The sequence below is a fragment of the Bolinopsis microptera genome, chromosome 1 (genome assembly GCF_026151205.1).
Source record: "Bolinopsis microptera isolate Bmic1 chromosome 1, MBARI_Bmic_1.0, whole genome shotgun sequence".
In the NCBI taxonomy this organism is placed as follows: Eukaryota; Metazoa; Ctenophora; class Tentaculata; order Lobata; family Bolinopsidae; genus Bolinopsis; species Bolinopsis microptera.
Window position 1 is genome coordinate 24,482,390 of NC_087072.1, and position 20,328 is coordinate 24,502,717.

At 38.9% G+C, this 20,328-nt stretch overlaps 1 protein-coding gene across 2 annotated transcripts in view; it reads right to left on the bottom strand.

Moving 5' to 3' along the window:
- Positions 1–783: 783 nt before the first annotated feature.
- LOC134819939 (protein DEK-like) overlaps positions 784–20,328 on the bottom strand; it is a 29,967-nt gene continuing 10,422 nt past the window's right edge. For both annotated transcript variants that reach the window (XM_063830109.1, XM_063830101.1), the window contains 4 exons: positions 3,420–3,525; positions 2,526–2,663; positions 2,107–2,275; positions 784–1,913 (listed from right to left, as the gene is read on the bottom strand). In XM_063830109.1, coding sequence (XP_063686179.1) covers positions 1,313–1,913; positions 2,107–2,275; positions 2,526–2,663; positions 3,420–3,525 — 1,014 coding nt within the window. In that variant the 3' untranslated portion in view covers positions 784–1,312. The remainder of the gene's footprint in view (positions 1,914–2,106; positions 2,276–2,525; positions 2,664–3,419; positions 3,526–20,328) is intronic.

Genomic DNA, 20,328 nt, shown 5'->3' on the forward strand with positions numbered 1-20,328 from the left:
ATAAAGGGCCGGCCCAACATAACAGTTACCATGTGTACTGGGCCGCGCTCAGCCTGTCATTCCGCCTATAAATATTTATGGACATGATAGCCTGCGGTCCCCAGGTAAGCCCAACAATTACTGTTGGGGCCCTTTTAGAAAAATCTCGAAGATCGAGTGATGTAGCACGCTAGGCTAATATTTAATTGACGATGTCAATTCATCGCAGCTCTGAGCTCGGCGCGGCACAATAGCGCATTTCGCCGATCTAGCGAGAGAAGCCTCATTGAATGCGCGGCGCGGCACAGTAACGCATTGCGCTACAAGGCTAATATGAACTCGGAAATTCAGATTTGTGATTACCTGGGCGACCTAATACAGGGCTATATATACAATTGTATCACGTGTATCGTCTTCGACGATACAGGGGGAGCCGCGCACTTCGTGCGCGGCGGGTCATACGACGTATGACAAATATACAAGGCTATATTGCCTCACGGTGTAGGCTTACCTGGGGACCTCAGGCTATCATGTCCCGAATAGAGATTAGGCGGAATGACAGGCTGAGCGCGGCCCAGTAAGGTGTAGGCCTGACGCGCGGCTGTATCGTGGCTTTCGCCCCAAGATGCCTCTTGTCATACGTTGTATGACCCGCCACGCACGAGTGCGCGGCTCACCCTGTTGCCTGTATCGTCAGGACGGTAAAGTGGAACGACCGTGGGGGTCACAACGTGATACAAGACGCCTCCACTAAGTGAACTGAAAATGGGGGTCACGACGTGATACGAATTGAAACAACAGTAATTAATTTTTGGTTCAAACAATTAATATTATAAATTATAAGTAGAACGCATATAAAGTCAGTTTCTTTGAGCATGTATAAATATATTAGCTTATATATCTCACCTTTACAATATTAAAACGGATACCAGACGTCAGTCAAAAAACTTAAAGCTCAAACTGAAGCTAACATACTATATATATATAAATTGTAATAACAACCACGGAATAAATAACGCTATTATTTCATCGCTAAAGCATTAACAATTTTCGATTAAATTTAACAACAAAATCAAATCATTGTCTCAATCCCTCAAATCTGCTAGTTGTAGTAAAACAGTGATAATTTTTTTCAAAAGATTAAAATTTACCATTAAGGGGAACAATGTCCTCCCGATTTAGATTACCCAGTATGCTGTAACATTTATATTTATTAAGGAACGATGATTATAAAGGTTAAAAATAAATTATTTTTGACGTCAATGGTTCAAAGGCTGCGCGAGACTTCGTTTCATCGAGAAAAATATAAGCGTTAACAACGCTAACTCATAACTCAGCCGATAAGTTTGCGGATATTATCCTTGATGAAGGACTTTCGGTCCGTCAAATCCACACCAGGATATAAACCATATATCTTTTTGAGGGCATCTTTCATGGAGACTTCTTCCAAGTCTATATTTTCAACAGTCTTCTTAATTGAACCAATCAAATCTTCATCGGTTGGACCAGAGAAGGAATCATCTTTCGAAATGTCCGTTATAGATTCACTGAGTTTACGTTTTTTCGTTGGGTTAGTAATAGTATTTGTTTCAAGATCATTGTCTTCTGAAACTGATTCTGACTCACTTAAGGAGTCGTCTCCTTCTACCTCATCGTCCGTGTCCCGTTTCTTTGGAGTAGCTTTCTTTCTTTTTGGAGTCGTTTTGGGTTTCGATTTTGCAGCCGATTTCTTTTTGGCAGGAGTCGTCTTTCCCTCGTCATCTTTTGTGGACGACCTTCGTCTTTTGGAGGGTGTCTTACTTTTCTTTTTGCTAGGAGCATGTCTGCCTTTATCTTCTGGTGACATAAGAAAGTCCATGAGTTCTTGCATGGTTGAGTTCTGATTGAGGCCCAGCAGTTTCATTGACAGTTTCCTGTCGACTGACTTCATTTTTCTGCAATAAGTGAAGATGAAGGTTTAAAAAAAGAAGATATAATTTTCCCGAAAAATTTTGCAAGTTTAAAAAATTGGCCAGGCAAATGATTTAGCGAGAGGGAAATTTCTGAGGGCAGGATATCGTTAATTTGACGAAACAATCTTAAACTATTATTATACAATGAACTCAAAGATAAATAACAAACACTAACTTGATTGAGGTTAGTTTGCTTGAGTACAATTTGGAATTCTCGTCGAAATTGAACCCGTTGAACCTGCGGACATTTCCTTTGCGTTGTAGGGATACTCCTTGACTATTGTACATGAGCCGGTGCATTGAGATGTAGCTATCCGAATGTGTCTTACTCATGTACTCCGTAACTATAAACATTTATAATCAAGAAATCTCTTATTTAAATGAATTATGAGATATTATCCAGCAAGTATAGAGATATATTTTGAACTAGATAACAAGTAGCCGGTAGCCATTAAATGTTCCTAGAAATTCATCGATAAATCTATAAATAATTGCTATATAAATCGTTTAAATAAATAAGCGTATTACTTCCTTTCTAAACTCAGAAACCCCACTGATTTATTCCTCAAGAAGTTAGAAAGAAAGCTGCCAAACCTATCTCAATTTCTCCAAGTAGAGTACCACGTCCCACTTCAAAATCCAAGCCCTTTTTCTCTTTCGCAGGAGCTGCACTGGTGAAAGTTTGTACAGCAGTCCTCCGTCGTTTTCCTTCTACTATCACTGGTTTCTGGCCTGGAGTTAAAACAATACAGTTAGAAAAGTACACTGCATTCATAGGTACGGCCGAGATCATCATCGACCAACAGCTATCTTCAAGCGGACGCAAATTGATATTTTTCAGTCTATGACAGCTAACGATGTTTGACATAATTCAGCATAAAGGGGAGAGAAGTGTTGGATTCTACAAAAATGATGTACTTGAAGGAGTGCGGGGGAAGCTTCATGTAGAGCTGCTCTGCTTTGAACCAAACCATGGATCAAGTAAGGGATTTCACGTCTTATATCAAAATTTGAATAACTCTTGAAAGAATAAATAGCTTCGTTTTTATCAATATTTTCCCATCTTACCTGCATTAAATTTCCAGGGTGTACTTTATAACGAGGATATTAAGGAGACACCATGTGTAACACCATGTGTAACACCAGGTGTAACACCAGGTGTAACACCATGTGTAACACCAGGTGTAACACCAGGTGTAACACCACGTGTAACACCACGTGTAACACCACGTGTAACACCATGTGTAACACCAGGTGTAACACCATGAGTGCTTCAGAATATGCACGAGGGGACTAGTGGCGCAGGTTTGTCATATCACTTAATACGTAGTTTGCATAATTTGTTAATTTTCCTAAAATCAAATTAAATAGTTTCACTGATAAAAGGGAGCACACATCTCTTATTCACGTAAAACTCGCACACTCAAATTGAACTATACTCCCAACAAAGTAACATTTTAATGCTACAAATAGTTCAACAAGAAAAACCTGATGATTTGGAGAAGGAGTCATCAATTGCTAATTCTTCTTTCTCAGATTCTTCAGTTTCTCCTTCCACCCGGGAATCCTCCAGCTTTGAGTCGTTACTCTCAACCTGAGGGAAAAATGTATTTAAGTCTATCATTATTGAAATTGTAGATAATTGATCATTGTTGATGAATGATGATTGCCTGTAGTGGTAAAAATTTCATCTACATGTAATGGAAGTTATGCGCTGAAGTGTTAGCAAAGTGCTTAGCCGATAGTAGTATATGATGCATTTTTCAATAGCCATTTTGGGAAAAAGTGGGGCACACATAATGAAAGTAAGCATATTACGTAATGTTACCGGCGGCGGCCTTGTAACTAGTGTGATATATCATGTTCCATGTGGAAACTATACTGGATGTAACTTGATTATTACGTCATGTTCATTGCTCACGGTACATTTGTGATCTTATCATGTAACGATCTTACCAGATTAGAGTGGGTCAAAGTGAAGTTATAATGTGTCACAAGCACACAATCCGTTATCCTATAGATCGCTCGAGTGACTCATATTAATATTTTTAACCCTTATAATTGGTGTAATATTACGCTCCACGTGGAAGCTGCATTGGATCAATGTGACTCAAAAATTTGTTAACATCACAATTTGTATAGATCACCCCGGTGTTATTAGATCATAATGTTTTCAAGTGATCACCTGAACAATTATCGTACCCCACATGATCAGGGTACCTCTAAAATATCAGACATTATATGTTGCTACGTAGTCCCACGTGAAAATGTATTATTATTATTAATGACGAATATTATTATTATTAATGACGGGTATTATTATTATTAGTGGCGGTATTATTGTTAATAATGACGGGTATTATTATTAATGACGGGTATTATTAATAATGACGGGTATTATTATTATTAATGACGAATATTATTATTATTAATGACGGGTATTATTATTAATGACGGGTATTATTATTAATGACGGGTATTATTATTAATGACGGGTATTATTATTATTAATGACGGGTATTATTAATAATGACGGGTATTATTATTAATGACGGGTATTATTAATAATAACGGGTATTATTATCAATGACGGGTATTATTATTATAAGTAACAGTATCATTATTATTAATAATGACGGGTATTATTATTAATGACGGGTATTATTATTAATGACGGGTATTATTATTATTAGTGGCGGTATTATTGTTAATAATGACGGGTATTATTATTAATGACGGGTATTATTAATAATGACGGGTATTATTATTATTAATGACGAATATTATTATTATTAATGACGGGTATTATTATTAATGACGGGTATTATTATTAATGACGGGTATTATTATTAATGACGGGTATTATTATTATTAATGACGGGTATTATTAATAATGACGGGTATTATTATTAATGACGGGTATTATTAATAATAACGGGTATTATTATCAATGACGGGTATTATTATTATAAGTAACAGTATCATTATTATTAATAATGACGGACATTATTAATAATGACGGGTATTATTATTAATGACGGGTATTATTATTAGTGTCGGGACGGATATTCTTATTAGTGACGGGTATAACCAATGAATACGGAATAATGACGGAAATTTTTAATAATGACGGGTATTATTATTAATGACGGGTATTATTATTAGTGTCGGGTATTATAATTATTAGTGCTGGGTATTATTATTATTATTAGTGACGGGTATTATTATTATTATTAATAATGACATTATTAATAATGACGGGTATTATTATTAATGACGGGTATTATTATTAGTGTCGGGTATTATAATTATTAGTGCTGAAATGTTTAATACCGTCATTAATAATAACAATACCCGTCATTAATAATAATACCCGTCACTAATAAAAAATAATAATAATAATACCCGTCACTAATAATAATAATAATACCCAGCACTAATAATTATAATACCCGACACTAATAATAATACCCGTCATTAATAATAATACCCGTCATTATTAATAATGTCATTATTAATAATAATAATAAAGAGAAATTAAGAAGAACTGGAATTTACGAAAGGTCACAATCGTCCCTGTGGTGATTGGCGCATTAGGAACTATCACCATTAACTTTCGTAAATACCTCGACGCAGTCCACTGCAATCTGAGCATCTCTAATCTCCAGAAGACAGCTCTGCTTGGATCAGCCAGAATTCTCAGGATGGTCTTAGACATATGATATTACTGAGAGTATAATACACTGTAGATACTCTATATTTAGTTTATTCTTCACTGGATACTGTAATAAACACTTTTTACCTGGTCCTCTTATATATCTTCCCTTGCTATGCAAGCCCTGTCTCTTGTTTATACAATTTTTAACCCGTATATTGGGTAGACTGTGTATTTGTTATGTATTTTATATTAAATACAGTTTTGTGTACAAGTAATTATTGTTATTTACTGGACTAAGGGGTATACATGTATTGGAGTTTTTCTCTTATTCTTCTTCTCTTGCTCTGCATGACCTGATTCTTGTATAAACATGATGTTTGTTTAAATATTGTATATTCTTGTATTGATTGTGGTATTTTGTAGGCTATCCACTCCGATAATTGTAACCGATAATTATCTCCGATAATCCGTTAAAAAAAGTTATCTGTTTATCTAGATAAAACATATTTTTATCGGTATAAAAATTCACTAGATATTACCGAAAATACTGCCACAATACCGTAAAATTGTAAAGAAATATTAGTGTTTCTGCCTTCCCAAGTAATCCAAGAAACAGTCCCAAACGTCTTCTAGTATGATAGAAGAGGTAGTTTACTTAAACGTGAGCTTAAGAGGTTTATTTACATTTGTTTACCTCTGGAACTGTAGAAGTAGAACTATATGAACTGTTGAAATCCAGAGAAGGTTATTGACATTGTTCTGTTGAGGAAGATGCTGGCATTTTATCTTACAACCATTTTGGAGACGGGCACGAGCATGTTACTGTTAACAAGAGTCAAAAATACCTGCAGGGCACTCAATTGAATTCCGTAAGTGTTCTGGGCGTGAAACATTGTCTTCAGGAGAAGGAATCTGTTGCTCCAAGTTATCAACAGGATAAGAAAATGGTTCACTGAATCTCTTTAAATGCTTTACTGTTTCTCAGTCTACTGTTTTGAAGAGAACAAGTGCACTACTGTTCTCAGGAGAAGGAAACCCTTGGTCTACTGTTTTGAAGAAAACTAGTGCACTACTGTTCTCAGGAGAAGAAAACCGGTGGTCTACTGCACTGTTTTGAAGAGAACTAGTGCGTTACTGTTCTCAGGAGAAGAAAACCGGTGGTCTACTGTTTTGAAGAGAACTAGTGCGTTACTGTTCTCAGGAGAAGAAAACCGGTGGTCTACTGTTTTGAAGAGAACTAGTGCGTTACTGTTCTCAGGAGAAGAAAACCGGTGATCACTAGTTTACTGTTTTGAAGAGAACAGGTGCACTACTGTTCTCAGGAGAAGGAAACCCTTGGTCTACTGTTTTGAAGAGAACTGGTAGTACACTACTGTTCTTAGGAGAAGAAACCCGTTGGTCTACTATTTTGAAGAAAACTGGTGCACTTCTGCTCCCCGGAGAAGAAAACTGATGCTCTTATATTTTCAAAAGAAAGGAAGTGGTACTTTAGCAAGATTACTGGTAAACAGTAATAAAAGTCGACAATTAGTTTTTGCGAAATTTTGAAAATATTTTGGCTTTGGCCTTCAGCAGAAAAATTATCGGTTTTATCGGTTTTATCTAGATAAAACCTAAATCTTTATCTGTTTATCTAGATAAAAGATTTCATACCGATAATGGATAGCCTAGTATTTTGTGGGTCAGATTCAGCAATACCCAATGGATACTTGCTGAATCACTGTTTTATACACTCTGTAGCCAGTCCCTGTGTTCCGTCCCTTGCCCTGCAAGCCCTGTTTCTTGATTATACAGCATTTATTTATCGTGTATTACATTGTAGTAGGTAATAAACATTTGTAGTAGTGTAGGATTGTTTTAATTTCTTTTTGCTAGGTTTTATAATATTTATTTGTATAATTTGTGATTGTTTCTCCCGGTTTTCTTCCCTTGCGTAGCAAGCCCTGTCTCTTGTAAAAACAACCTCGAAAGATTTGTAGATACACATAGTCTCTACACCTTTACCCTCTGGTCCCTAGGGTCAGCTGATCCCGGGCCAGAGGAAAACTACCGACTGCCAAGGTTTGACGCCTAGGCAGTCGAGACCTCTTATTGAGACCTTTTATAATAATAATACCCGTCACTAATAATAATAATAATACCCAGCACTAATAATTATAATACCCGACACTAATAATAATACCCGTCATTATTAAAAATTTCCGTCATTATTCCGTATTCATTGGTTATACCCGTCACTAATAAGAATATCCGTCCCGACACTAATAATAATACCCGTCATTAATAATAATACCCGTCATTATTCCGCTCCAAAGGAGCTCCATCAGACGTTAGCCACAACGCGGACGTAGCCTCCTTGCTAATCCGGGGAGGTAGAGTGAGCGCCCTCGACCAAAAAAAAAAAAAAAAAAAATTATTCCGTATTCATTGGTTATACCCGTCATTAATAATAATACCCGTCATTAATAATAATACCCGTCATTAATAATAATACCCGTCATTATTAATAATAATGATACTGTTACTTATAATAATAATACCCGTCATTGATAATAATACCCGTCATTATTAATAATACCCGTCATTAATAATAATACCCGTCATTATTAATAATACCCGCGTCATTAATAATAATAATACCCGTCATTAATAATAATAATACCCGTCATTAATAATAATAATACCCGTCATTAATAATAATACCCGTCATTAATAATAATACCCGTCATTAATAATAATACCCGTCATTAATAATAATAATATTCGTCATTAATAATAATAATACCCGTCATTATTAATAATACCCGTCATTAATAATAATACCCGTCATTATTAACAATAATACCGCCACTAATAATAATAATACCCGTCATTAATAATAATAATATTCGTCATTAATAATAATTAGGCTATCCATTATCGGTATGAAATCTTTTATCTAGATAAACAGATAAAAATTTAGGTTTTATCTAGATAAAACCGATAAAACCGATAATTTTTCTGCTGAAGGCCAAAGCCAAAATGTTTTCCAAATTTCACAAAAACTGATTGTCGACTTTTATTACTGTTTACCAGTAATCTTGCTAAAGTACAACTTCCTTTCTTTTGAAAATATTAGAGCATCAGTTTTCTTCTCCGGGGAACAATAGTGTACCAGTTCTCTTCAAAACAGTAGACCAACGGTTTGTCTTCTCCTAAGAACAGTAGTGTACCAGTTCTCTTCAAAACAGTAGATCACCGGTTTCCTTCTCCTAAAAACAGTAGTGTACCAGTTCTCTTCAAAACAGTAGACCAAGCGTTTCCTTCTCCTGAGAACAGTAACGCACTAGTTCTCTTCAAAACAGTAGACCACCGGTTTCCTTCTCCTGAGAACAGTAACGCACTAGTTCTCTTCAAAACAGTAGACCACCGGTTTCCTTCTCCTGAAAACAGTAGTGCAACAGTTCTCTTCAAAACAGTAGACCACTGGTATCCTTCTCCTGAGAACAGTAACGCACTAGTTCTCTTCAAAACATTAGACCACCGGTTTCCTTCTCCTGAGAACAGTAACGCACTAGTTCTCTTCAAAACAGTAGACCACCGGTTTCCTTCTCCTGAGAACAGTAACGCACTAGTTTTCTTCAAAACAGTAGACCACCGGTTTCCTTCTCCTGAGAACAGTAACGCACTAGTTCTCTTCAAAACAGTAGATCACCGGTTTCCTTCTCCTGAGAACAGTAGTGCACCAGTTCACTCAAAACATTAGACCACCGGTTTCCTTCTCCTGAGAACAGTAGTGCACCAGTTCTCTTCAAAACAGTAGACCACCGGTTTCCTTCTCCTGAGAACAGTAGTGCACCAGTTCTCTTCAAAACATTAGACCACCGGTTTCCTTCTCCTGAGAACAGTAGTGCACCAGTTCTCTTCAAAACAGTAGACCACCGGTATCCTTCTCTTGAGAACAGTAGTGCAACAAATACCAATTCTCCTCGAAACAGTAAAACATTTAAAGTGATTCAGTGAACCGTTTCCTTATCCTGTGGATAACTTGGAGCAACAGATTCCTTCTCCTGAAGACAATGTTTCACGCCTAGAACACTTACGGAATTTAATTGAGTGCCCTGCCGCCTGCCGGTATTTTTGACTCTTGTTAACAGTAACATGCTCGTTCCTGTCTCCAGAATGGTTGTAAGGTAGAACGCCAGCACCCTAGCCTCAAGATAACAATGTCAATAACTTTCTCTAGACTTCTACAGTTCTACAGTTCTACAGTTCCATAGGTATACAAATGTAAATAAACCTCTTAAGCTCACATCTAAGTAAACTACCTCTTCTATCATACTATAAAACGTTTGGGACTGTTTCTTGGATTACTTGGGAAGGCAAAAAACACTAATATTTCTTTAAAATTTTACGGTATTGTGGCAGTTTTTTCGGTAATTTCTAGTGAATTTTTATACCGATAAAAATATGTTTTATCTAGATAAACAGATAACCTTTTTTAACGAATTATCGGAGATAATTATCGGTAACGATTATCGGAGTGGATAGCCTAATAATAATAATACATTTTCACGTAGGACTACGTAGCAACATATAATGTCTGATATTTTAGAGGTACCCTGATCATGTGGGGTACGATAATTGTTCAGGTGATCACTCGAAAACATTATGATCTAATAACACCGGGGTGATCTATACAAATTGTGATGTTAACAAATTTTTGAGTCACATTGATCCAATGCAGCTTCCGCGTGGAGCGTAATATTACACCAATTATAAGGGTTAAAAATATTAATATGAGTCACTCGAGCGATCTATAGGATAACGGATTGTGTGCTTGTGACACATTATAACTTCACTTTGACCCACTCTAATCTGGTAAGATCGTTACATGATAAGATCACAAATGTACCGTGAGCAATGAACATGACGTAATAATCAAGTTACATCCAGTATAGTTTCCACATGGAACATGATATATCACACTAGTTACAAGGCCGCCGCCGGTAACATTACGTAATATGCTTACTTTCATTATGTGTGCCCCACTTTTTCCCAAAATGGCTATTGAAAAATGCATCATATACTACTGCCGATAGATATCTTATCTCTGCAAGTTCTTTAATCTTTACCGGAGCAGTATGAGAATTAAAATTAACCGACGAGATCATTTTCCCACCAAACTCCTTGCTTTCCAGCCTGTTAGTGTTATCATCCATGGACCAGAATTGTTCAGCCTCAAGAGCATCATATATGTGTGACAGAGCACTACATTGTGCTTTATTGGCCCAACCAGGCCCAAGCTACACTCTTGCTTCAATACCATTAGTATGAACTAACCCTAAATGGTATAGTGCCTGGCGGCTGGCATGCCTTACAATACCATTAGACTGTTAGAAAGGAAGTTAAACTTTGGCCACCGCCACTTTCCCAGTACAGGTACATTAAGTCATGTGGACGAAATAATAACTGTAGCCAACTCGTATCCAACATTGGACCAATGTTTGTTTACATGTTGGTGACAGAATGGGAGAAGTCCAATATTTTATTCTGTGTGGTTGCTTTAGTACCAGTGCTTTAGTGTATATCAAAGGACCTGAGGGTCACCAAAACACAGATGTTGAGAGCAAAATGCACCTCCTGCACAAGTATATTATATTCGATGGAATCCAGCCTTGTCAATTTCCCGTGCTCCGTCGTACGGAGTTATTCGTCTCCATATAGTCCACAATATAGTTCCATCTTTAAATCTGCTTATTTAAAGAGGGCTACCACCCCCTCAATGAGACGTAGACACTACTAATGTTATCATGGTTAATTCGTGGTGAACTTCTTTAAAACTGCGCCTCCCAGTTCCATACTACTCATGAGCTGCCTCACTGCAATAATAGCTGTTCTGGTGAGGAGACGTGGCTATTCTTTAACTGTTGCTATTACTATTCCTATTGTGCTTACCTCGTTACCAACGACGGTGATCTGCTGCACCAAATCTGGGGTCTGTGAGTGGCTGAGCTGCAAATTAGACCTGCATGTGCAGGGTTGCCGGCATTTTTGAGAGTCATTTTTAAGGGTCTTTTCACGTCTTTTAAGGCCCCTTTTGACCCATTTTTAAGGTCCAAAACAGTAAAAATCAAGATTTTTAAAGGTCCACAGTGCGAAAGTTTGGACAAACGTAGTGCAATAAAGTGCAAATTTAAGGTTTCTTAAGGTTTTCCGCTACAGAAATTGCAATCATATCTAAAGGGGGAAGGTATAATTTCAGAAAACCCCAATTAGATCTACACCGAGCTAGGTATAATTTCAGAAAAACCCAATTAGATCTACAACAAGCTAGGTATAATTTAAGAAAAACCCAATTAGATATACACCGAGCTAGGTATAATTTCAGAAAACCCAATTAGATCTACAACAAGCTAAGTATAATTTCAGAAAAACCCAATTAGATCTAAACCGAGCTAGGTATAATTTCAGAATATCCAATCAGATCTACATCAAGCTAGGTATAATTTAGGTATGGAAACTTAAAAAACCTTAAAAACCCGAAAATTTGCCCGTTTTTCGCGTCTTTTTTAAGATTTTTTGCCCAAAATTGCCGTTTTAAAGGTTTTTAAGGTTTTTAAAGGCAACCCTGTGCATGTGACACAGAAGTTGCATACACCTCTCAGAGGTGTATAAGAGTTCAAGGTCACCACGTCCAAAATCGACGTTTTTCTGCAAAAACGACCATTCCTAACCTTTCACTATTGTTTTTTTACAAAAGGGTGAAATATGAAAAAAATTTCATCTACATATTATGGAAGTTATGCGCTGAAGTGTTAGCAAAGTGCTTAGCCGAGATGAGAGATATCTTATCTCTGCAAGTTCTTTACCAGAGCAGTCTGAGAATTAAAATTAACCGATGATAATCTTCCCACCAAACTCCTTGCTTTCCAGCCTGTTAGTGTTATCATCCATGGACCAGAATTGTTCAGCCTCAAGAGCATCATATATGTGCGACAGAGCACTGTTGTGCTCTATTGGCCCAACCAGGTCCAAGCTACACTCTTGCTTCAATACCATTAGTATGAACTAACCCTAATGGTATAGTGCCTGGCGGCTGGCATGCCTTACAATACCATTAGACTGTTAGAAAGGAAGTTAAACTTTGGCCACCGCCATTTTTCCAGTACTGGTACATTAAGTCATGTGGACGAAATAAAAACTGTCGCTAACTCGTATCCAACATTGGACCAATGTTTGTTTACATGTTGGTGACAGAAAGGGAGAAGTACAATATTTTATTCTGTGTGGTTGCTTTAGTACCAGTGCTTTAGTGCATGGTTTCAGTACTAGTATAAATGTGCCAATACTTTCTGATGCCTGTTCATGTAATCAGAGGTATTTTACTATATTGCTCCCGAAGACATTCCCGTACGTGTTATAATATTCGATGGAATCCAGCCTTGTCAATTTCCAGTGCTCCGTCGTACGGAGTTATTCGTCTACATATATAGTCTACAATATAGTTCCATTTTTAGATCTGCTTATTTAAAGAGGGCTACCACCCCCTCAATGAGACGTCAACACTACTAATGTTATCATGGTTAATTCGTGGTGAACTTCTTTAAAACTGCGCCTCCCAGTTCCATACTACTCATGAGCTGCCTCACTGCAATAATAGCTGTTCTGGTGAGGAGACGACGTCCATGGCTATTCTTTAACTGTTGCTATTACTATTCCTATTGTGCTTACCTCGTTACCAACGACGGTGATCTGCTGCACCAAATCTGGGGTCTGTGAGTGGCTGAGCTGCAACTCAGACCTGCATGTGACACAGAGGTTTCATAAACCTCTCAGAGGTGTATAAGAGTTCAAGGTCACCACGCAAACCGTTAACGCTTGCCTCTCTGGACGTTGATAATAAAATACTATTCGTTTTTTATCAGTTCGTACCTCCTATCTGTTTCAAGTAGTCGTTGATTTGTTGATATAAAGCCAAAAGTTTCAAACTTAATATTAACAAGAATTGCGCCCGTTGTTTCGTTTTGGCGGACGCTAGATTTCCATTTCACATTTACTGTAAATTTAAGTATAAGCTCCAATCAGCTCACTTCAATCTTCATGATAATAATATTGATAAATTATGCATCAAATACGGGAAACACTTGAAATTCAGTTCAATTGCCGTAGAACTTAACTTGTATTTGTTCTGTAGTTATTTATACACTGGGTGGTATACATTTTATGTACATTGCTTCTTGAAGAACTATTATGGCAAGTGGCAGTAATCAGAAATCAGAAAGCGATGAAGCGAAAAAGCTAGTACTTGGAAACCTGCTCAATAAAGCTGATGCTCCCAGCAAGAAAGTGCTAAGCTCGTATAGTTTCGCTGTAACCTACAAGGTCAATTTGGACAATATGCTGAAAAATAATGCCACATTATTAGAAGCTTGTGCGACATATCTTGGTTTCACCGTCCGAGAAAAAGAAACAGAAAAGAAATTGTACAAGAACCAGCAAGTCCTGTGCGATAAGATGATACTCAAGATTGAAACCCTGTTTGACATAGACTGTGCTATGTGCAAGGGAACTTACTGCAACGAACTGACTGATGAACCGCTTTTGAAATGTCGGCTCTGTTTGCAGGGTTCTCACAATTGTGAAGCTATGATTGAGAAAGCAAAAGCCCTCAACCAACTGATTCAGGATGGCACGCTACCTCCTGGAACATCATGGCAATGTTTTGGGTGCGACAAGAAGAATGACACCTCGCTCCAACAGGTGCTCACTGCCAAACCCACAAGTTCTACCGAAGCTGCTTTGCACCCTATAAAAGAAGAAGGTGAAGCGGAAGTAGAGAAGAATGAAGACGACGCTAACGACAGAGAGAGCCCCAGGCGGGGTAGGGAAGAAATTAGAAATGATATTAATGAAAACGAAACCACATCAACACAGATCTGCAAAGAATACACAATGAGAAGATGCCCCCATGGTCTCACTGGGAAGAGACCCATTGAAGGGAAGAATTGCCCGTTCCAGCACCCTATTAGGTGCCGTTATTACACGCAGTATGGTAATGATAGACACCAAGGGTGTAAGAAAATGAAAGATTGCACTTTCTACCACCCAAAACTGTGCAGAGATTCAGTATCCCAGCGATGTTGCCTGAACAAAGAATGCGGCTATGTTCATCTAAAGGGAACTGCCAGAAAAACTGTTGGTACTGCGACGGCAATAAACGACAGACAAAATTCCCGGCAGCAACAGCAACAACAAGCTCAACCAAGGCAAAGATTAGAGTCATATAGCAACCAAAATAACAGAGGACAATGGCCCCCTCTTAACTCATATGACCCTGAAAAATGGGAAGCTTGTACTCCGTATACACCCCACACCCGCCCACTGTCGAAAATGGAAGACCTGCCAGACGTCATAAAGACAGTACCTCTGAGAAAGACAGTGCTTTTTTAGAGAAACTATTGGAAAATCTCAAAGATGGCATAATATCCCAAATGGACTCCAAAATGACGGAACTTCGGAGCCAACTTCCATCAATCATCCAGGAGACTCAATGGACCCTACAGCGCCCAAGGTCCCACCAAGGTCCTATACAAATGCCATTATCGATGCCGCCAACTGCCCCTATGGTGATCCCCAACCAAACGCATCACATGCCAATGAACCTCATCCCCAACTATCCCGCATCCTGCTTTTGAATGCAAGGTCCATTTCCCCAGCCGCCACTAGCACGGTCAAATGGAAGATACCATTCTTGAAAGACCACATCATTGAAGAGGAAGGAGGCCTACCTGTACCCTTCTTCGCAATAACAGAATCTTGGCTCAAGCCTTACATAAGTGATGCCCAAGTCGCAATCCAAGGCTACAACTGTATCAGAGCAGACCGTCCTACCCGAAAAGGGGGTGGCTGTGCTCTATATGTTGCGGAACCGCTTATCTTCTCTGACGCCATCAGTCACAGTGACAAACACTGCAATATGCTGTACGTTTTTATAGACAGTATGAATACATTTGTCTCTGTAATCTATCGTCCACCTGATGCCCCCGCAAACTCATTTAGAGAAGTCTTGAACACGGTTCAAGAAAAACTTAACCACCTCACATTAGAAAATAGGACACCAGATCTATATATCATGGGAGACTTCAATCTTCCAAATATAGACTGGGAGACTCCTGACGCAACTCAAGAACTGTCCATTGTTAACCAACAAGCATGTTCGGATCTTTTGGAATTCATGAATAAGAACTTCCTGTCGCAAATGATCCTCAAGCCTACTAGAAAGGACAACATCATCGACCTGGTGTTTACTAACAAACATCAGGATATAGTGGAAACAAACATCAGGGAAACCCAAGTGTCTGACCATCGACTCGTGGAACTCCTGTTAGGGTACAACCCCCTCAGTCCTAAAAAAGATACCGCATCATCACATGATAAATACTCATTTAGAGCTGCTGATTTCCACAGGGCAGACTTTGATACAATGAATGAGCAATTTTCTAGTGTAAACTGGAAATCACTGAACGAACTATGTGACAAAGATAAGGACGGGAGTGACTTTTTAGAGCTTATCAGACTAACGGTCCTCCAGATTACCCTCCTTCACTCTCCCCTCAAAAGCACAGCAGATTCTAGTTCGACCTCAACCGGCAAAAGCCGCCAGCAGCGAGACAAGTATGTTCTTAAAAGAAGAAGAAGAAAACTTAATGTACGCATTAAAGCCCTCACCGAAAGAAACCCGTCTTCTCAAAACATTGCTAAGTTGAGTAAAGAAGTGAGCCTACTCACATTTGAAATTAGCGAACTGATTACTAAGCAATTGAATGAGAATGAAGCTAAAGCTGTAAGCACTATCAAAACGAATCCACGCTTCTTTTACAGCTATGCAAAACGATTTGCTAAGACGAAGTCGTCTGTCTCCCCCATCAGAGATAATAGTGGGACTCTGAAAACGGACGCAATTGACAAAGCAGAGCTTCTCCAGGCGCAATACGTCAAAGTATTCAGCGACCCCAACGCCGCCAACGTCGACGCATGCCTTGCTGGACTAAACCCCGTCCCAGATAGAAATCTGGACAGCATAACCTTCACTGTGGACGACATAGTAGAAGCCATTAAAGAACTGGATCCCTACTCTTCAACCCCTGATGGAGATATCCCAGCTAAAGTTCTCACAAAGTGTAAGGATAGCCTTGCAGTCCCTATATTTTTACTTTGGCACGATTCGTTTAGATCAGGAGTAATACCACCAAGTATGAAGACCCAGTATATAACACCAATATACAAAAAGGGAGACCGCACATCAGCAGCCAACTACCGCCCAGTCTCCATCACGTCTCATCTAATCAAGATTTTCGAGAGAGTGCTAAGAAAACACATCGTCCAGCACATGGAATCAAACAGCTTTTTGTCTCCGCACCAACATGGTTTCCGTAAAAAAAGGAGTTGCCTCACTCAACTTTTGGACCATGTAGACAATATTCTGAAGACCCTCAATAGTGGCGATGAAGTGGATGTTATATACCTTGATTACGCCAAGGCGTTTGACAAAGTGGATCACAACATTCTTCTAGCTAAAGCCAAACGCTACGGTATCACGGGCAAAACTCTACAGTGGCTTGCTGAGTTCTTAAAGAATCGCCTGCAGACAGTGGTCGTCGAAGGAGAAAAGTCGTCCTTCCAGATTGTGATAAGTGGTGTCCCACAGGGAACTGTGTTAGGTCCAATCTTGTTTATTCTGTATATAGATGACCAACTGGACACGTTATTAACTGCTCTTGGAAAGGTCTTTGCTGATGACACGAAGCTTATAAGCAAAATTACTGATTTAGTAGCAAGGTGTTTGCTTCAAGAAGATCTGTTTAATGTCATCAAATGGGCCCTGCAAAATAACATGCAGCTAAACGAAACCAAATTTGAAGTTATCAACTACAAGCTGAATAAATCCCTGCTATTGAGAGAACTTCCCTTCTCCAACGAAGACTACAGCTACAGCTCAACAAACGGGGAAATTATCGAACCAACGCAAACAGTCAGAGACCTTGGAGTACTCCTCTCAAATGACTGCTCATGGACGCCCCATATCCATCAGATGCTGAAAACTGCTAAGAAAATGGCATCGTGGGTTTTCAGTGTCTTCAGTGACAGATCACCTTTCCTGATGCTCACCCTTTTCAAAACAATGGTGAGGAGCAGGCTAGAATACTGTTGCCCGGTCTGGAACCCCAGCAAAATCACCGATATAGAAGCAATCGAAAATGTTCAGAGGAACTACACTCGCCGTATCATAGGTTGTCAGCAATTGGACTATTGGGACCGTCTTAAGAAGCTGAACCTGCTCTCCCTGCAGAGGCGGAGAGAGCGATACATCCTGATCCATACATGGAAGATGGCAAACGACCTTGCTCCAAATGACATCAACATGGTATTCAAGGAAAACGCTCGACATGGCATAAAAGCCATAGTCCCACCACTGAACAACAAATCGCAACGATCAGTGGCCACTCATTACGAGAATTCCTTTGGAGTGAATGCAGCGAGACTATGGAACCTCCTCCCACGACAAGTGAACATTTTAACTGCTCTAGGACCCTTCAAGGTATTACTTGCTCGATTTTTGGAGACGTTTCCCGATACCCCGCCAACCAAAGGATACACCGCCATCACCAACAACTCACTCCTGGAATGGAATCTACAGAAAGATCTGAACCAGGAATGAATGGAGGACGTACTAGTTACTGTTGCCCAGAAGCAATCCCTGCCAAACCAACCTAAAGTACCTAAAGTAAGTAAGTATCTGTAATTCAAGAAATTATCAGCAAAGGTAAACTATACTCGTGTACACATCAATATACTACGCGTGCCACGTACAAATTGGGCGTATTACCTAATAGTAATATTATACATTACATGCATCATATACATTAAAACACAGTCGCGCCGCGCATACATAGATCACAGGCTATCTATACATCACATCTCCGCAAGCAATCCTCGCGCGCGCCCAACTTTTTCGTTGCATGGTAACGAACGGAAGGAAGGAAGGACACACGACATATTTAAACCCACCTATCTCGTTCTCCAAAATCCACGTTTTTCTGCAAAAACCTCCATTCGTAACCTTTCACTATTGCCTTTTTTCAAAAGGGTGAAAAGGAAAAAATTTCATCTACATATTATGGAAGTTATGCGCTGAAGTGTTAACAAAGTGCTTAGCCGAGATGATAGATATCTTATCTCTGCGAGTTCTTTACCGGAGCAGTAAGAGAATTAAAATTAACCGATGAGATCATTTTCCCACCAAACTCCTTGCTTTCCAGCCTGTTAGTGTTATCATCCATGAATCAGAATTGTTCAGCCTCAAGAGCATCATATATGTGCGACAGAGCACTGTTGTGCTTTATTGGCCCAACCAGGTCCAAGCCACACTCTTGCTTCAATACCATTAGTATGAACTAACCCTAAATGGTATAGTGCCTGGCGGCTGGCATGCCTTACAATACCATTAGACTGTTAGAAAGGAAGTTAAACTTTGGCCACCGCCACTTTCCCAGTACAGGTACATTAAGTCATGTGGACGAAATAATAACTGTAGCCAACTCGTATCCAACATTGGACCAATGTTTGTTTACATGTTGGTGACAGAATGGGAGAAGTCCAATATTTTATTCTGTGTGGTTGCTTTAGTACCAGTGCTTTAGTGTATATCAAAGGACCTGAGGGTCACCAAAACACAGATGTTGAGAGCAAAATGCACCTCCTGCACAAGTATATTATATTCGATGGAATCCAGCCTTGTCAATTTCCCGTGCTCCGTCGTACGGAGTTATTCGACTCCATATAGTCCACAATATAGTTCCATCTTTAAATCTGCTTATTTAAAGAGGGCTACCACCCCCTCAATGAGACGTAGACACTACTAATGTTATCATGGTTAATTCGTGGTGAACTTCTTTAAAACTGCGCCTCCCAGTTCCATACTACTCATGAGCTGCCTCACTGCAATAATAGCTGTTCTGGTGAGGAGACGTGGCTATTCTTTAACTGTTGCTATTACTATTCCTATTGTGCTTACCTCGTTACCAACGACGGTGATCTGCTGCACCAAATCTGGGGTCTGTGAGTGGCTGAGCTGCAAATTAGACCTGCATGTGCAGGGTTGCCGGCATTTTTGAGAGTCATTTTTAAGGGTCTTTTCACGTCTTTTAAGGCCCCTTTTGACCCATTTTTAAGGTCCAAAACAGTTAAAATCAAGATTTTTAAAGGTCCACAGTGCGAAAGTTTGGACAAACGTAGTGCAATAAAGTGCAAATTTAAGGTTTCTTAAGGTTTTCCGCTACAGAAATTGCAATCATATCTAAAGGGGGAAGGTATAATTTCAGAAAACCCCAATTAGATCTACACCGAGCTAGGTATAATTTCAGAAAAACCCAATTAGATCTACAACAAGCTAGGTATAATTTAAGAAAAACCCAATTAGATATACACCGAGCTAGGTATAATTTCAGAAAACCCAATTAGATCTACAACAAGCTAAGTATAATTTCAGAAAAACCCAATTAGATCTAAACCGAGCTAGGTATAATTTCAGAATATCCAATCAGATCTACACCGAGCTAGGTATAATTTCAGAATATCCAATCAGATCTACATCAAGCTAGGTATAATTTAGGTATGGAAACTTAAAAAACCTTAAAAACCCGAAAATTTGCCCGTTTTTCGTGTCTTTTTTAAGATTTTTTGCCCAAAATTGCCGTT